General features: G+C 47.1%; 1 protein-coding gene across 7 annotated transcripts in view; it reads right to left on the reverse strand.

Moving 5' to 3' along the window:
• Positions 1-20,811, reverse strand: part of HGD (homogentisate 1,2-dioxygenase) — a 77,541-nt gene that overhangs the window by 49,857 nt on the left and 6,873 nt on the right. For 6 of the 7 annotated variants that reach the window (XR_012646346.1, XR_012646343.1, XR_012646342.1 and 3 more), the window contains exons 2-9: positions 16,394-16,465; positions 14,332-14,420; positions 11,193-11,298; positions 6,656-6,715; positions 5,724-5,815; positions 4,468-4,502; positions 2,278-2,357; positions 1,735-1,834 (exon numbers count right to left, since the gene is read on the reverse strand). Coding sequence is in view for 3 of the 7 variants with exons in the window: in XM_075000685.1 (XP_074856786.1) it covers positions 1,735-1,834; positions 2,278-2,357; positions 4,468-4,502; positions 5,724-5,815; positions 6,656-6,715; positions 11,193-11,298; positions 14,332-14,420; positions 16,394-16,465 (634 nt within the window). In the remaining 4 variants the exon portion in view is untranslated. The remainder of the gene's footprint in view (positions 1-1,734; positions 1,835-2,277; positions 2,358-4,467; positions 4,503-5,723; positions 5,816-6,655; positions 6,716-11,192; positions 11,299-14,331; positions 14,421-16,393; positions 16,466-20,811) is intronic. The other variant, XM_075000694.1, reaches the window with a different exon arrangement.

Below are 20,811 nucleotides of genomic sequence, written 5' to 3' on the forward strand. Positions count from 1 at the left end.
AGGCTTATTATGTCCACCAAAACTATTTACCTATAATTCTTACTCTCATACGGGGTCACTGTTACACACTTGGGCACGTATATCCATGTTCCCATGATGGGACTCAAACAGAGCTCTTACAGCTCAGATTACTACACTGTTACGCATCCTCAGTAGTCAGGGAGAGTTATCTCATGGTGCCAGAAGAGGAATAGACATCAGGGACTCCTGACTGATTGTATAAATGTGGGGAAAGTTATCTAAAAAGTCACCAGGCACTAGCACACTTAGGGATGTATGGAAAATAATAAAATGAGGTTAATGATACTTACTTTTACGTGTTCTGTAAGAGATAGTTTATGTTTGTAGGAGATTTTTAAAGTGTAAAGCACAGCATGATTGCTGAGCATTCCTTTTCTTTTTGCTATTATTGTTATTATTACAAAGTACTTTGACTTCCCTGGATAAAAGTGCCAGGCATTACTACCTGCTGCTGAGGTTTAATAGTCAGTACTTTCCTCCAGCTGTCAGTTGTCTAGCAAAAAAATGAAGTTAAACAAGAATAAAATATAAAGCATCATGCTCTCTGGGGGAAGCAGTGACTGGTGGGGAGAGGACCTCTCATAATTACTGCCTTCTGAAAAGAAGAATTGTAGGCAAGTACAGTCATTCTCTTTTCACCAAAAAGTGAATATTATAATAAATTTCTCCCCTCTCAGAGACTCAAAAATTTCCAAGGTGCCTCTGAAATTTCCAAGATGTCTTGGAAATTTTTTTTTTCAAATCCATGGCCGTAACAGCTTAAAGACTAACAATTTTATTTATTAGGTAATGAACTGTTGTGGGTAATATCCCACTTCATCAGATTGGATACTACCCACGCAAACTCACTGCCTAATAAATAAAATTGTCAGTCTTTAAAGTGCGACAGGACTGCTTGTTCTTTGTGAAGCTACAGGCTTACATGGCTACCCCTCTAAGACTAAAGGCATAGTAGTATAAATAATCATATGAAACAGGCACTGACTGCACTGACAACATGAAGTCATTCTATTCTGGCAGGAGAGCTACAGCTCAGGATGCTGAAGAATCGCTCTTCTAATCTCATTCCACAGGACCAGAGGACTTCCGTGCCTGCAGTGAACAAGGCAAAGGATCCTCACACCACACTCCACACCAGAGAGGGCATTTTGGTGGTTTCTGGACAAACAGTTACCAGTTACATTGTTCTCCATTTATGAGCATTTAAAAATTACTATCTTATTCAGATACAGTGGAATTTTTCTAACCTGGGTTGTTTTTGTTCTGTTTTTATATGACTTTTTGGTAAGTCCCTCCTTGGAGGACAGATTTGCCAGGTTAAATAAGCAGCTGGGGGACAAGACGGGGGTGGGGAAAAAGATCCCCTTCTCTACCCCAAGAGGATTAGGGAACCACTGGTCTTCCAACTTTTTGTCAGGAATGGGGGTGGCTTCTCTGTGAAACGATGGGGGTCCATGTGCTGCAGAGCAACTGAAGAGCATCTCATATTGGGGCTCCAAATTCATTCTTAGCAGGGAGACTTGTAATTTTGACCCCTCCGATGTTGTAAGAGGCAGTTTGCCACGAGAAGAGGGTGGCTCTGGCTTTCTGTATACCAGGTGAATGGAAAGCCACAGGAGGAAAGAGGAATGGAATCTTGATTGCCCGGGTCCCTGCTCTTGAAGAATTCTAAGCCCGTTGGAATCCACTGTAAACTTGATAGTGAATCTTTACCAATGGGTCCCAGGTCAGGTAGCTCAAAATGAGTCCCGTACACCTCCAGGATATAGCCTCTGGTTTCTCCAAACACCTCCACGATGAAACGCATCCCTTGCTGGTGGGGGGAGGGGTGGAAATAAAAGTAGATACAAAGAGGTGCATGCAGAGGTGGCCAAACTGCAGCTTGTGGCCCAAAGGCAGCCCACTGACTTCAACAAGGTGACCAACAAACTGCCCTCAACTTTAATATGGTGGCATGGCTTGCTAAGCCCACCCAGCCCTAGCATGCAGTGCTCAGACTCGATTCAAGCAGCTGTGCCACACCATAATCTTCCCTGTTAAAGTGCAGGGTGGCCGTAATTGGTGCACTGTACACAAATTAGCTCAGCCCTGGGATTCATGGCAAGTTCCTAATGCAGCCTCTGCTGACTTAGTCCAGCTCTCTGGGGTTAGACTGAGGCTGAGTAAAACTCACTGTTTCAACTTCAGCAACATACTTCAACATCAGCTTCCCCCCAGAAACAAGCCAGCAGGAGGCAGAATCCTTCCTAGTCCTACCTGAATGACACAGATCTCACTGGGCTCCACCAGCAACTTTCCAAACTCAGTGGTGATGAGCAGCTTCCCTTGCTGTGGTACTGTGGGAAGGAAACATATGCAACACACATTAAGGAACTAGGGGGCGGAGGCGGGGGGCTTTCCTGTCACCAAAAGTCACGGTTTAGAAGCTTTGGTTTGCATTTTCTTTCTTCACCACTGTACACAAGACTCCTCCTACTCATAGCTGCAGGTACACTGTCCTTCCTGACCCCACCATCCACCTCACACCCTGGCCTAGGGAGAAGCATCTTTAAGCAGCAAACAGAAACAGACCAGTGTTACAGGCAAACAAGTGGCCCAGACAGAGAAAAGTACAGAAACATGCTCTTTTGTTAGTCAAAGATGCATGAAGCCAGATGGACCTCTCTGTATCCACAGAGCAGGCCACAGCAGTGCAACCATGTTTCTCGCTGCTTTCCCGCTGTGTCTTACTACTCAAGTTCAGCCTTCTTGAGTCATTCAATTCTTGGTCTCTGGTTAAACTGACAAGAAGCCCAGTTACTGGTAGCTGCGATTAGTTTATGGATTCATTCCACCTCAAGGCCTGTGATCACCCATTAGATGGAAGCAGTGTTCAGTCACTGAGGCCCAGCTCCTCAAAGATACTGAGAAGCCTAACTCCCACTCAAACCAAAGGAAGAGAGGTGCCCAAACACCTACAGGTATCTGGGCCTAGCAGCTGAGGATGGATTTAAACTAGAGCCCTGGATGCAAAAGCTTCCGTATGACAATTCCCAGAGCCAGCCAGCTCTTCCCTTGCACCCTCTGCACTAGGAGAATAAGGTAATTATTGAGTGGCAGTGAGTACAAATGAGGGAACTCTGAGAATACAGTGAGAGGGGACAGAGGTTACTATCACACTATCCCTCAGTGCAGCATTTGGGGATTATTCTACACCTTCGCTCAGATGAGGAGCCTCTTCCCTTCACCAAAGATACCAACTACATCTACAAGAGCTACAGAATCCTGCTTTCCATATGGTTACCCCCCGGTTATTTCTTTCATACACAGCAAAGAGGTCAAGTACGATTAACCCTCCACTCTACTGTGGCACGGAGTTGTGGATGGGAACCTAATGGTCTTCAGTCAACCTCTGGATTAGTTCTCTTCAATGGACAGGTCCAGTAGGGCCCATCATGTAACTGGAAGGCACCCCAGGGGCACCCTCTCCCTTAAACCTCAGGGCAAGGAGAGAGTTGAATCAGTGCAGTTTGGTATTTTGAGGGTTTTGTTGTTGAGTAAGTTCAGACACTAAGTCACTTCTATTCCTCTATGAAGAAATATACAAATATCAGGGTCACCTGCATTTATTTTTGGTGAAATAGAAGTATTTAAATATGCGTACGTTTCAAGTGACAAATTGCACATGTGGACATTCCAGCCTTAGGAGCACATATCCCCTGTCAAATACTCACTAGTCTTGGGCTGATGCAATGGTGTGAGCTGTCTAGCAACTCCAGGGTTTAACAGTTACTAGAAAAACCTCAAGGGCTTTTATGACATGCCTAAGAATCGGATTCTCACAATAGCATTACAGATCCAGAGCACTAGGAGCCAGGCACTGATTAGCTAGCCAAGGAGTCTGGGTTTTGTTAAAAAAGAGACTTACAATCCTGCATTGAAAGAGCGCTCCGACCCAGCAATGGGGGGATAGGAGAGCAAAGGAGACAACTGCCCTGGAGCCCGAAGATTCAAAAGGGCCTGGAGCTCCTGGTCACTGCTGCTATTACTGTGGCAGCAGCTGTGGCCAGAGCCCAGGGCCATTTAAATTGCAGCTGCATGCCCATGTGATATGCTCCAGGCAGCACTAAAGGGATGGCAGGGGATGGAGACTAGCCCCATACCCATCCCATCTATCTGAGGACCTGTCCCATCCAGGACCAAGGAGTCAGCCCCCCTCTGACCTGGTTCAGCGGTCTGGCAAGTCTTCCACCCCACCCCCCGAGAAGGTAAATGTGGTAGGCAACTTAACCCAACCACCTAATTTTGGATGGTTCACGGGCAATGCCGATCACTGACCACCAGTCCAAACCTTCCCAGCAGGAGGAATTAACTAGATGTTGGTAGAAACAGAGAGTAGGGCTGATGGCAACAGAGGCTAGCAATGATGGGATGGAGGTGCACGGGGATATAACATCAGGAACTTACCAATCAGGAAGTCACCATCTGAATTGTAAAAGCACCTAAAGAAAAAGAAGAGCACAGGCACACACATACTACAGGCTGTAAGATGAGGGTGTCTTGAGTGGGTGGCGTGTCAGTGGTGTCCATGGAGGCTTCCTTGGGAGTCCCAGGTCACAGGGTTGGTGGAAGCTCAGCATGCCGAGGCATGCAAGGAGTCAGAATGATCTAATGCACAGAGCACTGGACTAGGAACCAGGAACTCCTGAGGTCTAGTTAGCATCATCAGATGTCCTGATTTTATAGGGATAGTCCTGACATCTTATACAGGTGACAATTATCTCTGGTCCCTGTCCCCATTTTTCACAATTGCTGTCTGTTCACCCTGGGTCTAGAACCACTGCTGCCAAAGTTCTTCCCCTGTGATCTTGGGCACAACAATTCCCCACTGTGAGCCTCCGTTTTGCCATGTGTAAAAGGGAGATTACAATGCTGACCTGCCTGATGGAACTGTTGTGAGCAGCCGTTCATGGCGCTCAGGCACAGTGCTAGGTATTATTAACCTCCAAGAGTGAGCCTGATCTCTCAGATGAGGATCTATGTCCCCTTTAGGAAAGCACCCCCTATCTCTGCCACCACGACCCTTCACTACTCCCACCTCCCAGATGAGCTATGTGCATCCCAGCCTTCAGCATGATGTTTACCCAAGGGAGTGCACTCCATCGGTCAAATTTAGGACTTTGCACAGCACCTTTCACTATAGAATCTAAGTACTTTGGTTGTGTGCATGTGAATTTAGAAGATGCCTAGGCCTGGCTATTTGCAAAATAGCTTCTATAGGGTCTGTGCTTTCAGGCTATGTCTATGCTACAGCATTATTTCGAAATAAGATATTTCAAAACAGCTATTCTGAAATATTTTATTTCAAAATAACACCGCTACAGACACACACGCCATATTTTGAAATAGCATGTCCAGACACAGCGCTATTTCAAAATAGAGTCATTGGACACCATTATGGTTTATTTCAAAAGAGGCACTATTCCTCCTGCAATGAAGTTTGCCAATTTCGAAATAACGCACCTGCTATTTTGAATTTATTTTGAAATAGTGTGTCCGGAGTGTAGATACCAGCAACGTTATTTCAATAACAGCTCTGTAGTGTAGTCATAGCCTCTGTGAGCATTTGTAAACAATTTCAGATGCTCTCACGGCAGCTGTCACACACACTTGCAAACTAACAGCCCTGGAAAACCTTTGCCTGAAATCTACTAGTCACTAACCTATTAATCATGGAGATGTTACAGGTGAAGATGTGGATGGCAATCCCATGGCGTGACTTGGGTTCCCCAGAGCCACACAATGTGTGCAACCCCTAGGAGACAAACACAGGGTTAGAAAGAGCAACAAGTAGCTGGGTAGAGACAGAATCCCTTCATCCCCTGCACTGGGCTCACTCCACTGGGTAGGCTCCCTCCTTCCTTACATATCTCACCGCTGCTGTCTGGGATACCTGTCTCTGCATGACTGTTTGCTTTTGTTTAAAATGATTCAGATCTCTGGAGATCACTCAAAGCTGAACCTGCGGCAGATCAGCTGGCCATTGGTTGACAGAACATGATGTTTCTCTAAAGCCCAGTAAAGTAGTGGCTTTGAAAACTGTACCAGAAGGCATAAATCCAGCCTGCTAGTCACTGGTAAGGAGCAGGGAGCCCCAACTCCTGAGGAAACGAGCTGCCCTGAGTGTCCTTCTCACAGTGTTTGACAGGAAGCTTGTAAGAGAAATGAGCTAGGGTCAGATGCAATATGCGCCTCTGTTTATCCAAGGGAACAGCAGATCTCTCACTGTGTAGGTCAGGCACCAGACCCAGCTTGAGAGGATAAGGCAGTTTGGCTCTGACAGTCCTGGTTGATTTCATTTAGGGATCTATGACCGCAAAAGGCCCTTCTGACTTTTTGGTAACACAACCCTGAATGTGACACTTGGCTGCATTTCACCCAGACTGTTCGTTGCCAAGGTACAGTGTAGCAGTAAGAGCAGCACTCCTGGGTTCTGTTGCTAGCTCCACCATTGACTCACCGCGTGATCTTCGGCAAATCAGTGTGCCATTCCATGCCTCAGTTTTCCTCTCTGTAAATGCACAATATTGCCATGTGCTCTATTAAACCCTACAAAGAAGGAACATGCCCAGGAGGCTCCAGCTGCTTGACTTACGCTCACGAAGTCCAGGTTTTTTTCAGAAGCTCTTGGGATCACAAAAGGCTTCCATCTCAGCTAGAATCAAGCAAACACGAAGTGAGGGAGGAAATGTCACCCATTAGTATAAGAACAAAGCCAGCTAAAAGGAATGGAGAGCCCCCCACCCCCGTGCCTGTTTTTTTGAGGGGTTTCTTCTTCACAAAGGATTTACACAATTGTTCTTCCCTCTGTTACTAATATGACCTGACAGGCAAAGAATTTCAGATTAACTGACTAATCACAACTGATGCTGTTTGTTTCATTTTGAGCTCTGCTCAACATGTGACTTATTGTGTGGCCCTGGGATATTCACTTCCATCTCTGTGCCTCAGTTTGCCCTCCTGACAGACAGAGGGGGCTTTGGGCTTAGAAACCGCTGTTGTCAAGACACTTGGAATTGCTCACATAGATGGTGTGTGAGAAGTATTATTATTTGTCATGGAAGCATCAGTTTTGTCCACTATCTCTTAGACATGAGCCAAGACTCCTAACATTGTGGAGAGACAGGTTTCAAATACAGAAAAGCCTACAACATCCAAAAAGCCTTGGTCCTCAATTATGATCCCAGGGACACTGAAGGTGTGTCCACATTTTAACTGAGATGTGTGATTCCCTGTTTGCAGAAATGCAGCTGAGTTAATTCTGTTAGAACTAGCGCAGTAAAAACAGCAGTGTAGCAGATGTGGTTTCAGGGCAGCCATCTCGCTGTGTGTCTGCTGACACCCCCTGCGTAAATACTCCAGGTTATTCCAGTGTAAGCATATTGATTTTAATGGAGTTACTCCTGATTAACACTAGTTGATCAGAGAGGACAGTCAGGCTCTTTGCTGACTTTTATTTTTAAATCATGCAACATTTTGTAACGTTTTAAAAAATCCAGAATCTAAATTTTGAGCCTAAATGTCTTGTCAGAGTCTCCTTGAAGATTAAGGTTAGAAGGAAAGGAAAGTGGTGGTGTGCTGGGCCACATCCGGTGCCCCTGTGAGTGAAAGAATGCAGGAGTTCATCACTTCTTAATCAGCTGCACACCAGGCTTGGGACTGCTATTGGCAGATAATTGCTCTGTTCTCTGAAGCCATCTGCTTCCAAACAAGTCCTGTAGTTCAAGCCCTGGCACGGGTAGCCAGGTCAGGTCAGCCAGGCAGATTTTGCTCCTGGCAGAGTCTCCAACTGAGCACAGGGAAGTAAGCCACGTATATCTTTCTGTGACAGGATATTAATTTTTAAGAAAGTAATAACATGGATCAAGAAAGCATAAATGAAAAAGATTTGAGTGAAATAATTACAAATTGCCTTTCACTTGTGTGAAGTAAGTCTGATACTTTTTAAGGGGAAAGGATAGTTTAAAGAAAGAAAATGTGGATAGGCTTTACAGGGGAGAAAGGATGATCTAGGGTTTAAAACAGAGCTCAGAATTAGATGGTCCAGGTTCACCGCTGCCTGCGTGACCCTGAGCAACGCACTACCTCACTCTGCACCTTTGTTCCCCCATCCATGAAATGAGGATGAAAATTATCTACTTTATAGAAGAGGTGGGGCATAGTTCATTAACACTTTAAGATCTAGGAACAGAAGGAGTTGGAGAAGAGAAAAGGGTTATTTGTTATTAGTAATACTTATAACAACAATGGATATGACACACAAGCAGGGGCAGAGAGAGCTACCAGGCAAGGGATCAACACATGAAGCAGCTGACTGAGAGGGCGGGGAGCTATGAATGATACAAAAGTCCAGACCACTGGATACAATGCTCTTCCTTGGAGCATCTGGATGAACATGCAGCATGTTTGTTGCCATAAAGCAGTGACCAAAGGGGATATCCACACAAAGGGATTTTGGCTGCTCAAAAATAGGCGCCTCTGAGGGTGAAGATATTTAAATGTCAGAGACAGAGAGCTTTGTGAAGGGACTCCCAGTTTAGAGTGGAGTGTCAAACATATGGCCTGTAGTCCAGATGTGGCCCCTGGATGTATTCCTACAACCAGCATGAAACAAATAGATTATGGACACTCTAAGCTTTCCTTATTTTTTTAAAGATGTGCAAGGCCTCATTGCTGCAGCAATAAGTGATGACATGTCTGCCTGAGTCTGCAGACAGCCTGTAGCAATGACTAAGAGGTGTGACCTTCCCTGTCCCCTGTTCATCTCATTGAAAGTGACAATTCTAAAGGGCAATGATACTTTGGTGTCCACTACTGATCAGCTTAGCCCTTGATGGCTGCAAACTGACAGTCACTGAAGGCAAGGAAATGTTGATGGTTGGCCAGAAATAAGACTCAAATCAGAAGAGTGGGGAGAAAGAGAGATGGTAAAAGAAAGGCAAAAAGGACACAAGTGAAGGTGCCTTAAAGGACAGCTGATATTCTCACTGAGTAATACTGAACGTGACAAATGGTAAGTAAATGATAATGTTTAGCTCTTATGTAAAGGCTGCATTCTCCACGTGATATCTGTGCAAATCTCCACTGAAGTTAGTCAGAGGTTCACCATGGAATGAAGGAAATAGAACATCCTGAAACTATAGTCCAGATCATGGAGCATAATTAAATAAGGAATCCAACTCCCTCCTCCAAAGGACTTTGACACATAGTGCCAGGTGCTAGGCTACTGGCTTTGAGTTGAATTTGGCTGGTTTTGTTCTTTGTTATGTGTAGTTTTTATTATCTTGGGCTCTGATCCTAATGCCTGTGAAAGACATGAAAAAGCCTTCCCTTGACTTCAGTGGGCTCTGGATCAGGTTTTTAGATGCCTCTCTGCAGGCTCTTTATAAAAGGATGACTATAGAAATAAAAGATTCCACAGAGAACTAAAGTGGACTGTGCAAGACCCAGCCCTAGGGCCAAACCTAAGATCAATCATGCTGGCAGGCTGCAAGCACCTAGACAGACAATGCCCTGACCTTGTGGTGCCAATAGGTTTTGTCAACTAAATCACTGATCATGACTATGTTCCCAGTTCAGATCCTGAAGCCTGACAGAACAAAGGAGTAGTGGCATCTATTAGTGTCTGACTCCCACTACCCAACAGCCTTTGGTGCCTTTAGCTTGAGTGACATCAGAGGTGCTTAGGTATTAGAGTGATGGGTGCTATGGAAAATAAAAATACTTACTGATAGCGAGGTATCTCCTTGTAAGGGAAACAAAATCTCCTCTTTCTCCTTCTCCTTCTCGTAAGACATCAGTTGAAAAATGGCTCCCCTCTCTGAGCTTGAGGAAATTATCCTAGATTTAATTACAGTGGCTTTAAGCCGTGAGGGAGTGGATGGCAGTTTTGTCGTTCTTCCTTCCCGGAATGGATGTAATGTAAATAAATATCTCCAGATACTTCAGGGATGGGTACCTTAGAGATACCTATATTCATAAATCATCATCATTTTAAGTTCTATTTGTGCAAGGGGATCAGGGATGGATGAGGCTATAATAGAACAGAAACCATTACAGCTTCAACTAGGAAGGTGTGTCAGACAGAGACACATGAATATGATCCTGTCACTGTGACTGGAAAACATATTCCAGCATTACTGGGAACATATTGGTATAAATAGATGGACCACCAGATGCCTGGAAATTGGCTAATGATGATGCATTAAGGATAAAAACTGCGAGAAGCTATAGCCAATGAACACAAGACAGAGAGGGAAGGATGGCAGGAGAAATGAGGCAGATTGGCGTGACCAAATGCTGTGTGGCTGATGCAGATGAGAAATCATGATTAAAGATGATGGCAAGGCCATAAAAGAGGAAAAATGCAATCCCCCTGCATGACTCTCTAGAACAAAACCTGATTTCTTAGGAGGGTGGAATAGAGATATGCTGAAGAGAGTAGCCACCAAAAGCAAGTGGAAGGAATGCATGGTGGCGACGATCTGCTTCTCAGCCCACTGGGTGGGAGTCAGATGACCTTTTGATAGGGAAAACTGAGAAGCTTCAGCAGCAGAGGTGGCAAGCAGGGGACTGTAGCTTAGGAGAAGCCTTGAGAATGCATTGCTCAAATTCTGTCACTACAACAGCTATGCTGGTTACCAGCCAAGAGACCAAGGGCAGTACCCAATTTGCTAACGTGTATGTGGGGAAGCATTTGCTAGTGGCTGAAGTACAGGGTTGGGAGTCAGGTTGGGTTCTTGGCTCAGCTGGACCTGGGATTCCTATATGACAGACTGGTCAAGTCACTTAACTGTTCAGTGCCTTAGTTTCCCTAGCTGTTAAAATGTGGATACAAACATTCACTCTCTTTCCTCGGGCAGTGTGGAGATTTCGTACTGTTTGTACAGCACACAGATCTTTGGATGGAAGAGACTAAGGAAGATTAGCTACTTGTTGTAATTAGTGTTGTCAGAACGAAAATGTGACTTCGGTATTTTATTAGCACGCGTTTGTCCTTATTTCAGTGCTGGATTCATGCTAACATATGTTTTAAAAAGTGTTATTTCCACTGTGCATTAAGCCTGGTGGGGCTGCCAAGAAACAAACTTAGTTTCCATTTACTGATGTTTCCTCTCTTCATATATAGTTACCTGGTTGGGGTCAGCCTCCGCTTCATCCCAGTCGTGTGTCAGGTGGCCCTGATCCATAGGTTTAAAGGGCTTGTGACAGACAGAGGGTAGGATTCTATACAGCCAGCTACAGAGAATGAAACACCCAGTGAAACCAAGCCCAGAATCACCAAATAGCTGTTTCTGTGCTCTTGACAGCACTTGTAAAATCTGCAATGAGATCAGATGGATCTCTGATGTGCTAATTCACTGATCATACCTCACAGTTACATAGATTCCTAAGCACTTTATGGACCATAATTACACAGAGAGATATGAATATGGATAAACTTATCTCTCACTGGAAGGCAGCCATAACTGGGGTTGAACCAGCAGCTGTTTAACAGCACACAGGAACAGTACACAACACTGGAGAAGAGGCAGGGCAGAACATAATATCTAACTGAAGTTGTCTCTTTGCTGCCCAGTTAACAGGGATGACTGGCAGCAGGGTTAGCTTAGCTTGGGTGTGAGAAGTCACCTGCAAAGTCCTACCTCTGTTACTGTGTCCTGACTCTTTCTCCACTTCCTGGTTTGTGTCTGGGGGCATAGCCCCCGGCTCTGTGTGCTGAGATGCTCTGGGATTGTTTCCTATTCCCGTGTGTCAGTTACAGGAAAACTTGTCTATACCTCCTGGGGACAGATGGCATTAGAGGACTATCAATACTCAAATGGTTTAGCCAGTGTCCTGAGTTGCAGCCGGAGTAGAAGCAAAGCATGAGTTCTATGCCTACCCTCCCTCGCCCCAGTCAGGTCAGCTAGCCAGGAATCACCCAGGTCAGAGAGTTTCTATGTAGATGGGAAGGGAGACAGGTCTACAATCCAGGTAAGAGCCCAGACTGACAGTACAGTGAAGACATACCTTAAAACTAGAGGTAAATTATAGATAGGCAGAAGGTAATTACCAGAGTTTGCATTTGGCCAGGTTATTGGAAGTCACATCTGACTCTTGCAAATAGTGCCGAGAGATGGTGAGTGAGCAGAAGTAGCCAGTCCCGAGGTTTCGTAAAAGACAGTACCCCCTAGTATCACACTGGCTCAGCTACAGTTTCATTAATAACAGTTCCTAAATTCACATGTGTTTTCTCCAGAGAGCTCTTCTAAGCATTAGCCAGACATGTTCCCACCTGGTTAATGAAATCTAATGGGATCCCAGCTCAAAGCTGCAGCCTTTGCTGCACAGCACATAACTGAATGCCTTCATTTAGTTTCCCCAGAGCAGAATCAACTTGTGCTCCAGAAACTGTTAGTTTTGGTCATCAGCCTCATCGTTCACCGTTGTGTACAGCAGGAACAGCTACATCTCACGGTGAATGCAGTGCATTCATGGGAGACACAGCCCAAATAGGGTAAGTGCTCTGAGACCCAGCCACCCAGCCACAGAAATGCCTTGAATGAGCTCCCAACCTATTCAGCTCAGCCCAGCATTCCTAGCCTCCCTGGTGAACATATCCAACTAGTGCTGCCACTTCCTCTCCAGAATCATAGTCTTGGTTGGGTAGCAATGAAAGGCTTAAAATACACCCTTCCTTCCCTGAGGAAGCATGGTTTTAGAGGATAAAAAGCAGCACAAGAAATTCAACACCAATCTGTTTAACCGAACTGCAAAAAACTACAGTGCTGTTCTGTCTCCTGTTATTGTTTTGTCTCTGAATGTCTCTCTTCAAGCACGGCCTATCTCAAGCTAGCCATTCTGAGAACCTCTCTATTGCACTAAGGGATCAGGAGCTCAGAGCATGCCCGCTCAGAGCATGCCCACTCAGCTAGACAGGGCCTCAAGAGCCACATCTGAATTTGCATTTGCAATACGCCAGAGGTAGTCATGCCTGGACTTTGAGGTCCAGCCTAGCTCCACTTTCTGCCACATGTGAGCAGATCGTCCCTCCCTTTGTATGAAGCCCTAATATAACCTAAGGTTCTGAACCTCTGGATGCATGGATCTGCGCTCTACTTCCTTTCTATCTGCTGTATCAGTTCCTCACCCTCCATCCATCACTACACTTGGTCCTTAGCTTTCATGTACACAGAAAATGGGCTAAGCAAGGAGATTGGCTATGAACCAGGCAGTTGGCCAGATATAATCAGGAATGTAACAAATAGGGATGCCAAAGCCTCTGCCTTGTTAAGGTTTCTCACTGCAGTTTAGGTTGGGGGTAGGAGCTCTTCCTTGGGAGATGGAAAATTTCCATCAAGGACGTTTCCATGCAGAAACAATGATGCATCCCCTTTTTAACCCACCTGGAGAGACAGCACCAACCTGGAGACCAAAGCACAGTTAGGCAGCTCAGATGACGCATCTGCCTTTCATTTGATTGAACAGCAGAGGGGACAGAAAGCCACCTCGGGAGGAGTGAAATGACAAGCCAATCTCTTGCCATCAGGCACTGGCCTGAACTTCAGGACTTTTTCTTCAGAACAGCAGCATACTGTCTGCAGCATCTGCTGACTATTCTTTGTGGTACACTGCGTGTTGGTCCCAGGTGCCAGTTTGACAGCCCACAGATCGATCTGTACTTAACCATGGATCAAATAAAGTCCCACTGAGGAAGCAGGAGCTTCCTCCACACTCATCCCGGCCAGTGAACTTCAACCCTGACCCAGCGGGACATTCTCTAGGCTGAAGGGATAGTTCAGATTCCATAGCTCATCTTCTGACGATGCCAACAAGGGCGTGATGGCCACTAGCAACTGGGCTGAGGCCCTCACCTCACTTCCCAGAGCACACAGATCCACTTCTCAGTGAAACTATCCCTGTCCCTTTCCGCACAGATCCCACCCCATGAGACCTTCCTCTCCTTGACCAGCTCATCCTCAGCCCCTCATAGGATACCTTTTGCCCCTATTACTCGATCTTCTGAAACCCTCTCCCTTCTCTTCACTATTTGATCTGCACACCCACCCACTCCCATCTCTCACAAAAGAGTCATCTCCTGCTTTACTCCACTGAGATTTTTCCTCTCCCTTCCAATCAATTGCCCACCCCACTCCCAGCATACAGTGGATTTGTACTCAAGCTCAGAAAATACTGAGCATATTCAATCAGATGTCACCACCAGCCTTACTGCTTGCTTCCTGCATGTAGCAATATACCATGGCTGTCCCAAGGCATTGCCACAGTTACCTTCTCTTATTCGTGGACCTGGGGCAGGTGAAGGCAGAGCCCGAGAGTTGTTCTGCATACAGACCATATGGGCAGACCTGAGGGTTATTCTAAACCAAATGAGAAGATGATGGAAACCAGTTAAAGACGACTGCACAGTTATCAGCATTAGTTTCTTCAGCACAAAGGAAATTAAATAATGCCTTTGTATTTCCAGTTCCTCTAGGGGATGTGGCACCTGAGCCACTTGCTCAGAATGGTATAGAGCTTGTCAGTGGCCTCACCCTCTGCTCACTGATAACAGGATTAAATAGTGATGATACTTGCACGGTGCTTCCAGCTGTCATGAGATTAGAAATACAATGGGTATCACCAGCCTCTGAGATCATCTTCCCCATACACTGGCTCTCACAGCGCTCTAAGGAATAGATAGAAATGGCTAAGTGCACACCAAGTTCTAGAGCAACCACTAGGGGGCAACACTTATGGAGGCTGTCAAAGGAAAAGGGCACTATCAATAAAACAACCCAAACATCAATCTGGGTATCAAGAACATTGTTTTATCATCCAGATGTCCAGAGGGACTGATCAAGATTGCAGAACTGGGGCTTCCTGTCCCATTCCTTTTGTTCACTCAGCTCTTCCTGAGAAAGTTAGACTGTCCTCAGAGTGCTGGGAAAGGCCCCTGGCCCTTAGCCCTGCAGGAGCTGAAGCAAATGTATGTAACGACACTTTCACTGCCCAGTTACTGCCCTTCCTCAGTGTTCTATGACCCTGTGATCACTGTAACCACTTCCCTAACTAACCCACTCCACACCTAGAGAAAGGATCCGTGCAGTGGGTATTACAGATGGGACAGTGCCTCAGGAGGCTAATGGGGTCACCCTTCCCTGGTGGTCCTTGGGGAATTCTTTGCATTTGTGTAGCGTTTCAAAACAACCAGCCCAGTGGTTCAGCTGGGTGCAGACTCATGCACTTTGCTCTGCATCGTGACCTTGGCTCTGGCTGCGGTGGAGGAAAACAATTTTGATGAGCGTATAAGTGAGAGATTTGTTCTTCAAGGAAAGGGGCTAAAGGTTATCATATAGGGGTGGCCAACCTGTGGCTCTTGAGCCGCATACAGCTCTCTAAGCAATTAAATGAGGCCCCTGCTCAGAGCCATGCGCCAGGAGTGCTGTCTGCCACTCTGCACACACACCCCAGAGCTTGGTAGCAGAAGCATGTGGTGACAGCAGAAGCAGTGGCGAGTTGATGGCATTGAGTTTGAGCGGGGTAGTGGAGGTGCCTGTCTCTGGGGAAGGGGAAGGGCACTGAGCCAGAGCAGGGGGTGCGGGGGGGATCAGGCTGGTGATGCCTGTCGCTGGGGGAGAAGGAGGGCATTGAGCCATGTATTATATATTTAGTTTTATCTATCTATAGATAGATTGATAAAAACAAATATATAATACATGGCTCCTTGCACTCTCTCCATGGCTCTTAGCCTAATTCAGTGGTAGCCAACCAGTCAGGGACTGACATCTCCTTGTTGTCTAACAGATATTTTGGAGCCTAAGCTTTTGTGGTCAAAGACCAGCTTTCTTAACCCATGAAAGCTTAGGCTCCAAAATATCTGTTAGTCTATAAGGTGCCACAGGCCTTCTTCTTGTTTTTGAAGATACAGACTAACTTGGTTACCTCTCTGATACATCTCTTTGTTGTGATGTTAGTGTGAAACAAAAAATGCCCTAGTGGAACAAATAGCCCATTTCATTTGGTGTCTCCAGCTACCTCTTATACCAGATCAGACCTAAGTTTTATCTACACAGCCACCCTATTTCAAAACAGGAGAGAGAGCAGGCCTGGAAACTTCAGCACCAAAGGTGAAAATTTTGAAAAGTTATGAATGACTGAAATTGGGAAGTTTGACTGAAAACCTTGAACTATAACTCTTACTGCACCATTTCTAACACTACAAAGAGGAGGCTCCTTTGTACTTCTGTAGTGTCAGCTTGAGATTCATGGTAGCAACTCAAGACTCAAAATAGCAGAGGAACAGGTACTCATGCTACCCCATGCTATTGAAAAAACAAAATAAAATCAGTACCTGCCCTTCTGGTAAAGCTCCAGGGCAACGAGGATCTTCAGAGGCAAATTCATTCCCAAATCCTGGCATGTACTATGAAACAACAATGCAAACATACACTCACATGTCAGTGTTTAAAAATAAATAAATGTGCTTTTTTCCAAATACTTTGGGTACAATTTGACTCTGCCAAGTCATCTATTTTGGTTTAGTTAATTCAGAGGACTGTCTGTTCAATGTTTGAACAAGGGTTTATCTGTCTTCATTAATTAACCATGACATATGCAGAAACAACCAGAGTTGCTTTTCTGTCTAATCTGTCTGCACATGTGAATGGCACTTTTTTTACATATGCAAGATAACAATATGCCTGGGTTCAGTAACAGTAATGCAGTGGGGTAGCTCCTTCCACACAAGGAAATCAAAGCCCCTCATTAACATCATGGAGGACTAGCTCCACTGGAGTTAAAACTGAGACTCTTTCAAAGTTGTTTTTTCTAAATGCTTTAACATCCACTTGCATACCCAGACTGTCTTATGAGCTGGTGTGGCTTGTTGGGCTCCAGCGCATCGTTAGTAATGCAAATCTCAAGTCATTTGGGTAATGGGAGGCTGGACATACAGTACCGCTACAGAAGGACCTGTCACTAATTTTTGTGTGTGTGTGTGTGTGGGACCTGTCACTAATTTTGTGGGGGGGACGGGACTCAAACTATTTTATTGATATGCAGCAGATATTGTCTGACTGGGTGTGAACTCAGCTAGTATACAGCACCCACTGCCTTCTTAGACGAGCAGTATTTTAAAACTTTTTATCCAAGTTTCTAAGCCAGTGTGCACATGGGGGGGCTCACACCAGAAAAAATGATCTGCACATTCTCCTAGGCCTGCTCTGCCTTCAGAGCAGAGGGCAGAGTTCCCAGTCCTGGCTTCTCCTGAGGCATACAGCTCCTGCCTGTTACAAAAGCAGCAGGGAAGAGAGCTGGACTCCTCAGAGCGGCTGAACTACCCATACGTCCTCCTACTTGAGCCCCACAAACCTAACAGTGGCATTGGAGGGGCTGTGAGCAGGGTGCTGGGGAGGCACAGAAAGGGCGGAGCAGGGCTTTCAGGAGTACAGTTCCCAGCCTTATGGTTGCAAGCTTTCTCTGTTCACCTTGACCTGAGCATGGTGGGCCATGTACCTTAGCTCTGCATTTTCTAGTTTTCAGAAGTTTAATTTTAGCCACTCTCTACCTGCTGGAAGGGCATGGGGCAACACCAACCAACCGTAACTCTGCGTTAACTAAGGTTTTTGGCAGAGATCTAACCACATAGAGAGAGCAAGCTAAATATCAGTATCTCAATGATAGGCTGCAGCACAGAAACACGGAAAGGCTATCTGACTTGTACAATTCACACAGTAAGGCCATAGCAGTGCTAGGATTAGGATTAAATAAAGGGAAGAAAGATTCTTTCGAAGTTAGGTTTACTTTTGAAAGAGCAGCATCTACACTGGCTTTCTTCTTTCGAAAGAAGGTCTTTTGAAATTAGAATATGCAAATGAGTGCCAACCATGCAAATTTATACCTCATTTGCATTTTTGAATCACCTTATTTGCATACCTCTTTTGAAAGAGAAATGCCAAGTGTAGACCCACACTTAATGTTGTGTAGTGTGACAAGGTAAGGCTGCGAGGGGGTAAGAACAAGAGGGAAAAGCAGGGCAGGCAAACAAGCAGAGCGTGAGCTGCTGGGGAGGAAGCCATCCTGGGCCAATTTGGGCCAGTTGGTCCCACCTAAGCCTGCTTTTAAAAGCACCCTTGCCCAGTAGGCAGGGGGAGAGAGGAGCGGATAGGAGCAGGATAGGATGTGATAGGAGCGGAGCGGAGCAGAGCAGAGCAAAGCAAATCAAATCAAATCCTTCTGGAGGCACCAAAGGAAGAGAGGAGCGCTCAGCCGAAAGGGGCTAAGGCCCCTGCCCAGGAAGCCCTGAGATTTGGTGTCAGGCCGAGCAAGCTGATCACACAGGAGGAGCCAAACCAGGAGGGGGAACAGGCTGCTGATGCTGCTGCTGCCGCTACCTGGAGGAGGTACAGGGGGGAGGAATCATCTGGGGAAGTGGCCCAGGGAAGAGCTGTGGTGTTCATAATGAGGGGAGCCCTCCCCCACCACTAGCAGCCACACAGGGTCCCTGGGAACCTGGAATGAGTGGGTTGGGCCCAGGCTCCCCGCAGACCACCATCTCCCTCCCCTCCCCCCATCTACCATCTCAAGAAGGACAACGGTATTCGGGCTGCGGGGTTAGTGGACTAAACAGAGCCCTGGCGCCCACGAGTGAGGCTAGCCTCGCCACACGTGGTGCCAGGGGTGGAACTGGAGTGCTGCTGTGAGAGCCTGCAGCAGACCCACCTAGAGGAACTCAAAGAAAAAGAGAGATGGAAGATGTGATGAAAGCCCTCGTACAAGCCACTGCAGCACAGCAGGAGGCCACCCAGGCACATGCAGCTACCCAGCAGGAAGCCCTGCGGCTACAGCAGGAGACTAACCAGATGCTCATGAGCCAGGCAGCCCAGGACTGAGCCACCCTCGGGGAGGTCGTAACGCAGCTGAAATCCCTGACTGTCCAGGTGCACAGCCTAGATGGGACTCGACCCTTGTGAGCTAGCAACTGCCTCCAGAAAATGACAGGGGAGGATGACATAGGAGCATACCTTTTGGCCTTTGAAAGGACAGCCATATGGGAAGGCTGGCCCCAAGACCAATGGGACAGCATCCTGGCTCCATTCCTCTGTGGAGAGGCCCAGCAGGCCTACTTCGACCTACTGGAGCGGGTGGCTGCAGATTATGCCCAGCTGAAGGCCGAGATCCTGGCCCGGACTGGAGTGACAATGGCTGTCAGAGCCCAGAGGTTCCATGAATGGAAGTACCAGGAGGGAAAAGCGTTGAGGACCCAGCTGTTTGCTTTAATCCACTTGGCCTGAAGATGGCTACAGCCTGAGACTCATGGGCCAGAGAAGATCCTGGAGACCACTGTGTTGGACATGGGGGCGGGGGGCTACCACCAGACCTACAGGGATGGGTCTGCCAGAATGACCTGTCCTTGTATGATGAAATGGTGGCTCTCGTGGAGAGACAGTCAACAACCCGAGCTCTCACTCGGCCCCTTCCAGAGGAAGCCCGGCGAGGCAAGCGGCCCACTCCTACTCCATGGGTCCGGCCATTAGACCCCTAGGCAGGGTTGGGGGCAGGAGGAAGGAGAGAGGGGGGCAACCGGATGTCCCCAGAGCACATGGGGGGCCAGAGGAGGAGGATCCATGGATGAGACCTAGCAGCCCCAAGGGAAGGCTGATGCCCCATGTGGGGTATACGTGTTACGCATGTGGGGAATTGGGGCACATCGCGGTCCACTGCCCAAATGTGGACGAACCCATGCAGTGCAACTGTGGGAGCTGGGGGGGTCTCTGCAGCCTGATAGATGCAGTGGACATTGCAACGGCGCCCCACCGGTACACCCAGCCAGTGAAAATGAATGGCGTGGAGACTACGGCTCTGGTGGACTTGGGGAGTGCCCTCACATTAGTCTCAGGGCTGCTGGTGTGGCAAGACCAGCTTACCCGAGCCAAGTGCACAGGAATATCCTGTGGGGATGTGTGTTATTACCCAGTCATCCCCCTGTGAACAGAGTTCCAAGGAAATGTCACAAGAGTGACAGCAGGGGTGGTACCAAGGTTCCCCTACTCGGTGGTGATTGGGAGGGACTTCCCTGGCTTCGGGAATCTGTTGCCTGCAGAGGGAGGGAGAGTAGAGGTGTCACCCTCAATCTTCCATGAGTTCTCCCAGAACCTCTTTGCGGCACCTGGGAAACCATGGAAGTTGAGGTGTGAGAGGAGGGCAACCAAACAGCTGGGTACCTGAATCCTGTCCCTGAACACGGGACTGACCCTGGTGGGGTAAGAGGCTGAACCCGCAGGGAGGGGGGCAACCCAAGGGATAGAGGCTGGGCCCAGTACTATGGGGCCCCCAGGGACAGAAGAGGGAGCTTCCCCGAGCTTGAGAATATACGATCCTCCCTCTCAAACTTTGCACGGGAACAGGCTGAAGACCTGGTATACTGAAATATATGTCAGGAGGTAGTGGAGGTGAATGAGGTACCTGGGGAGGGAAGAGCCAAAGGACAGGGACCATACTATATAATCGGGGAGACCTACTATACCGTGTGGGGAAAGTACAGGACCAGCCTGTGGTGCAACTTCTGGTGCCCCAAAGACATCGGAGGGCAGTGATGGACTTAGCCCATAAGCCATCTGTTTGGGGGTCACCTCGGGGTTGAGAAGACCCTAAACTGGATCTTGCGGAGGTTCTTTTGGCCTGGGGTATATGTAAAAGTCCAACGTTTCTGTGCCTCCTGCCCTGAGTGCCAGCTGCCTGGACTGCAACCGCATCTGAGAGCCCCGTTGG

The sequence above is a fragment of the Carettochelys insculpta genome, chromosome 1, assembly GCF_033958435.1.
Source record: "Carettochelys insculpta isolate YL-2023 chromosome 1, ASM3395843v1, whole genome shotgun sequence".
In the NCBI taxonomy this organism is placed as follows: Eukaryota; Metazoa; Chordata; order Testudines; family Carettochelyidae; genus Carettochelys; species Carettochelys insculpta.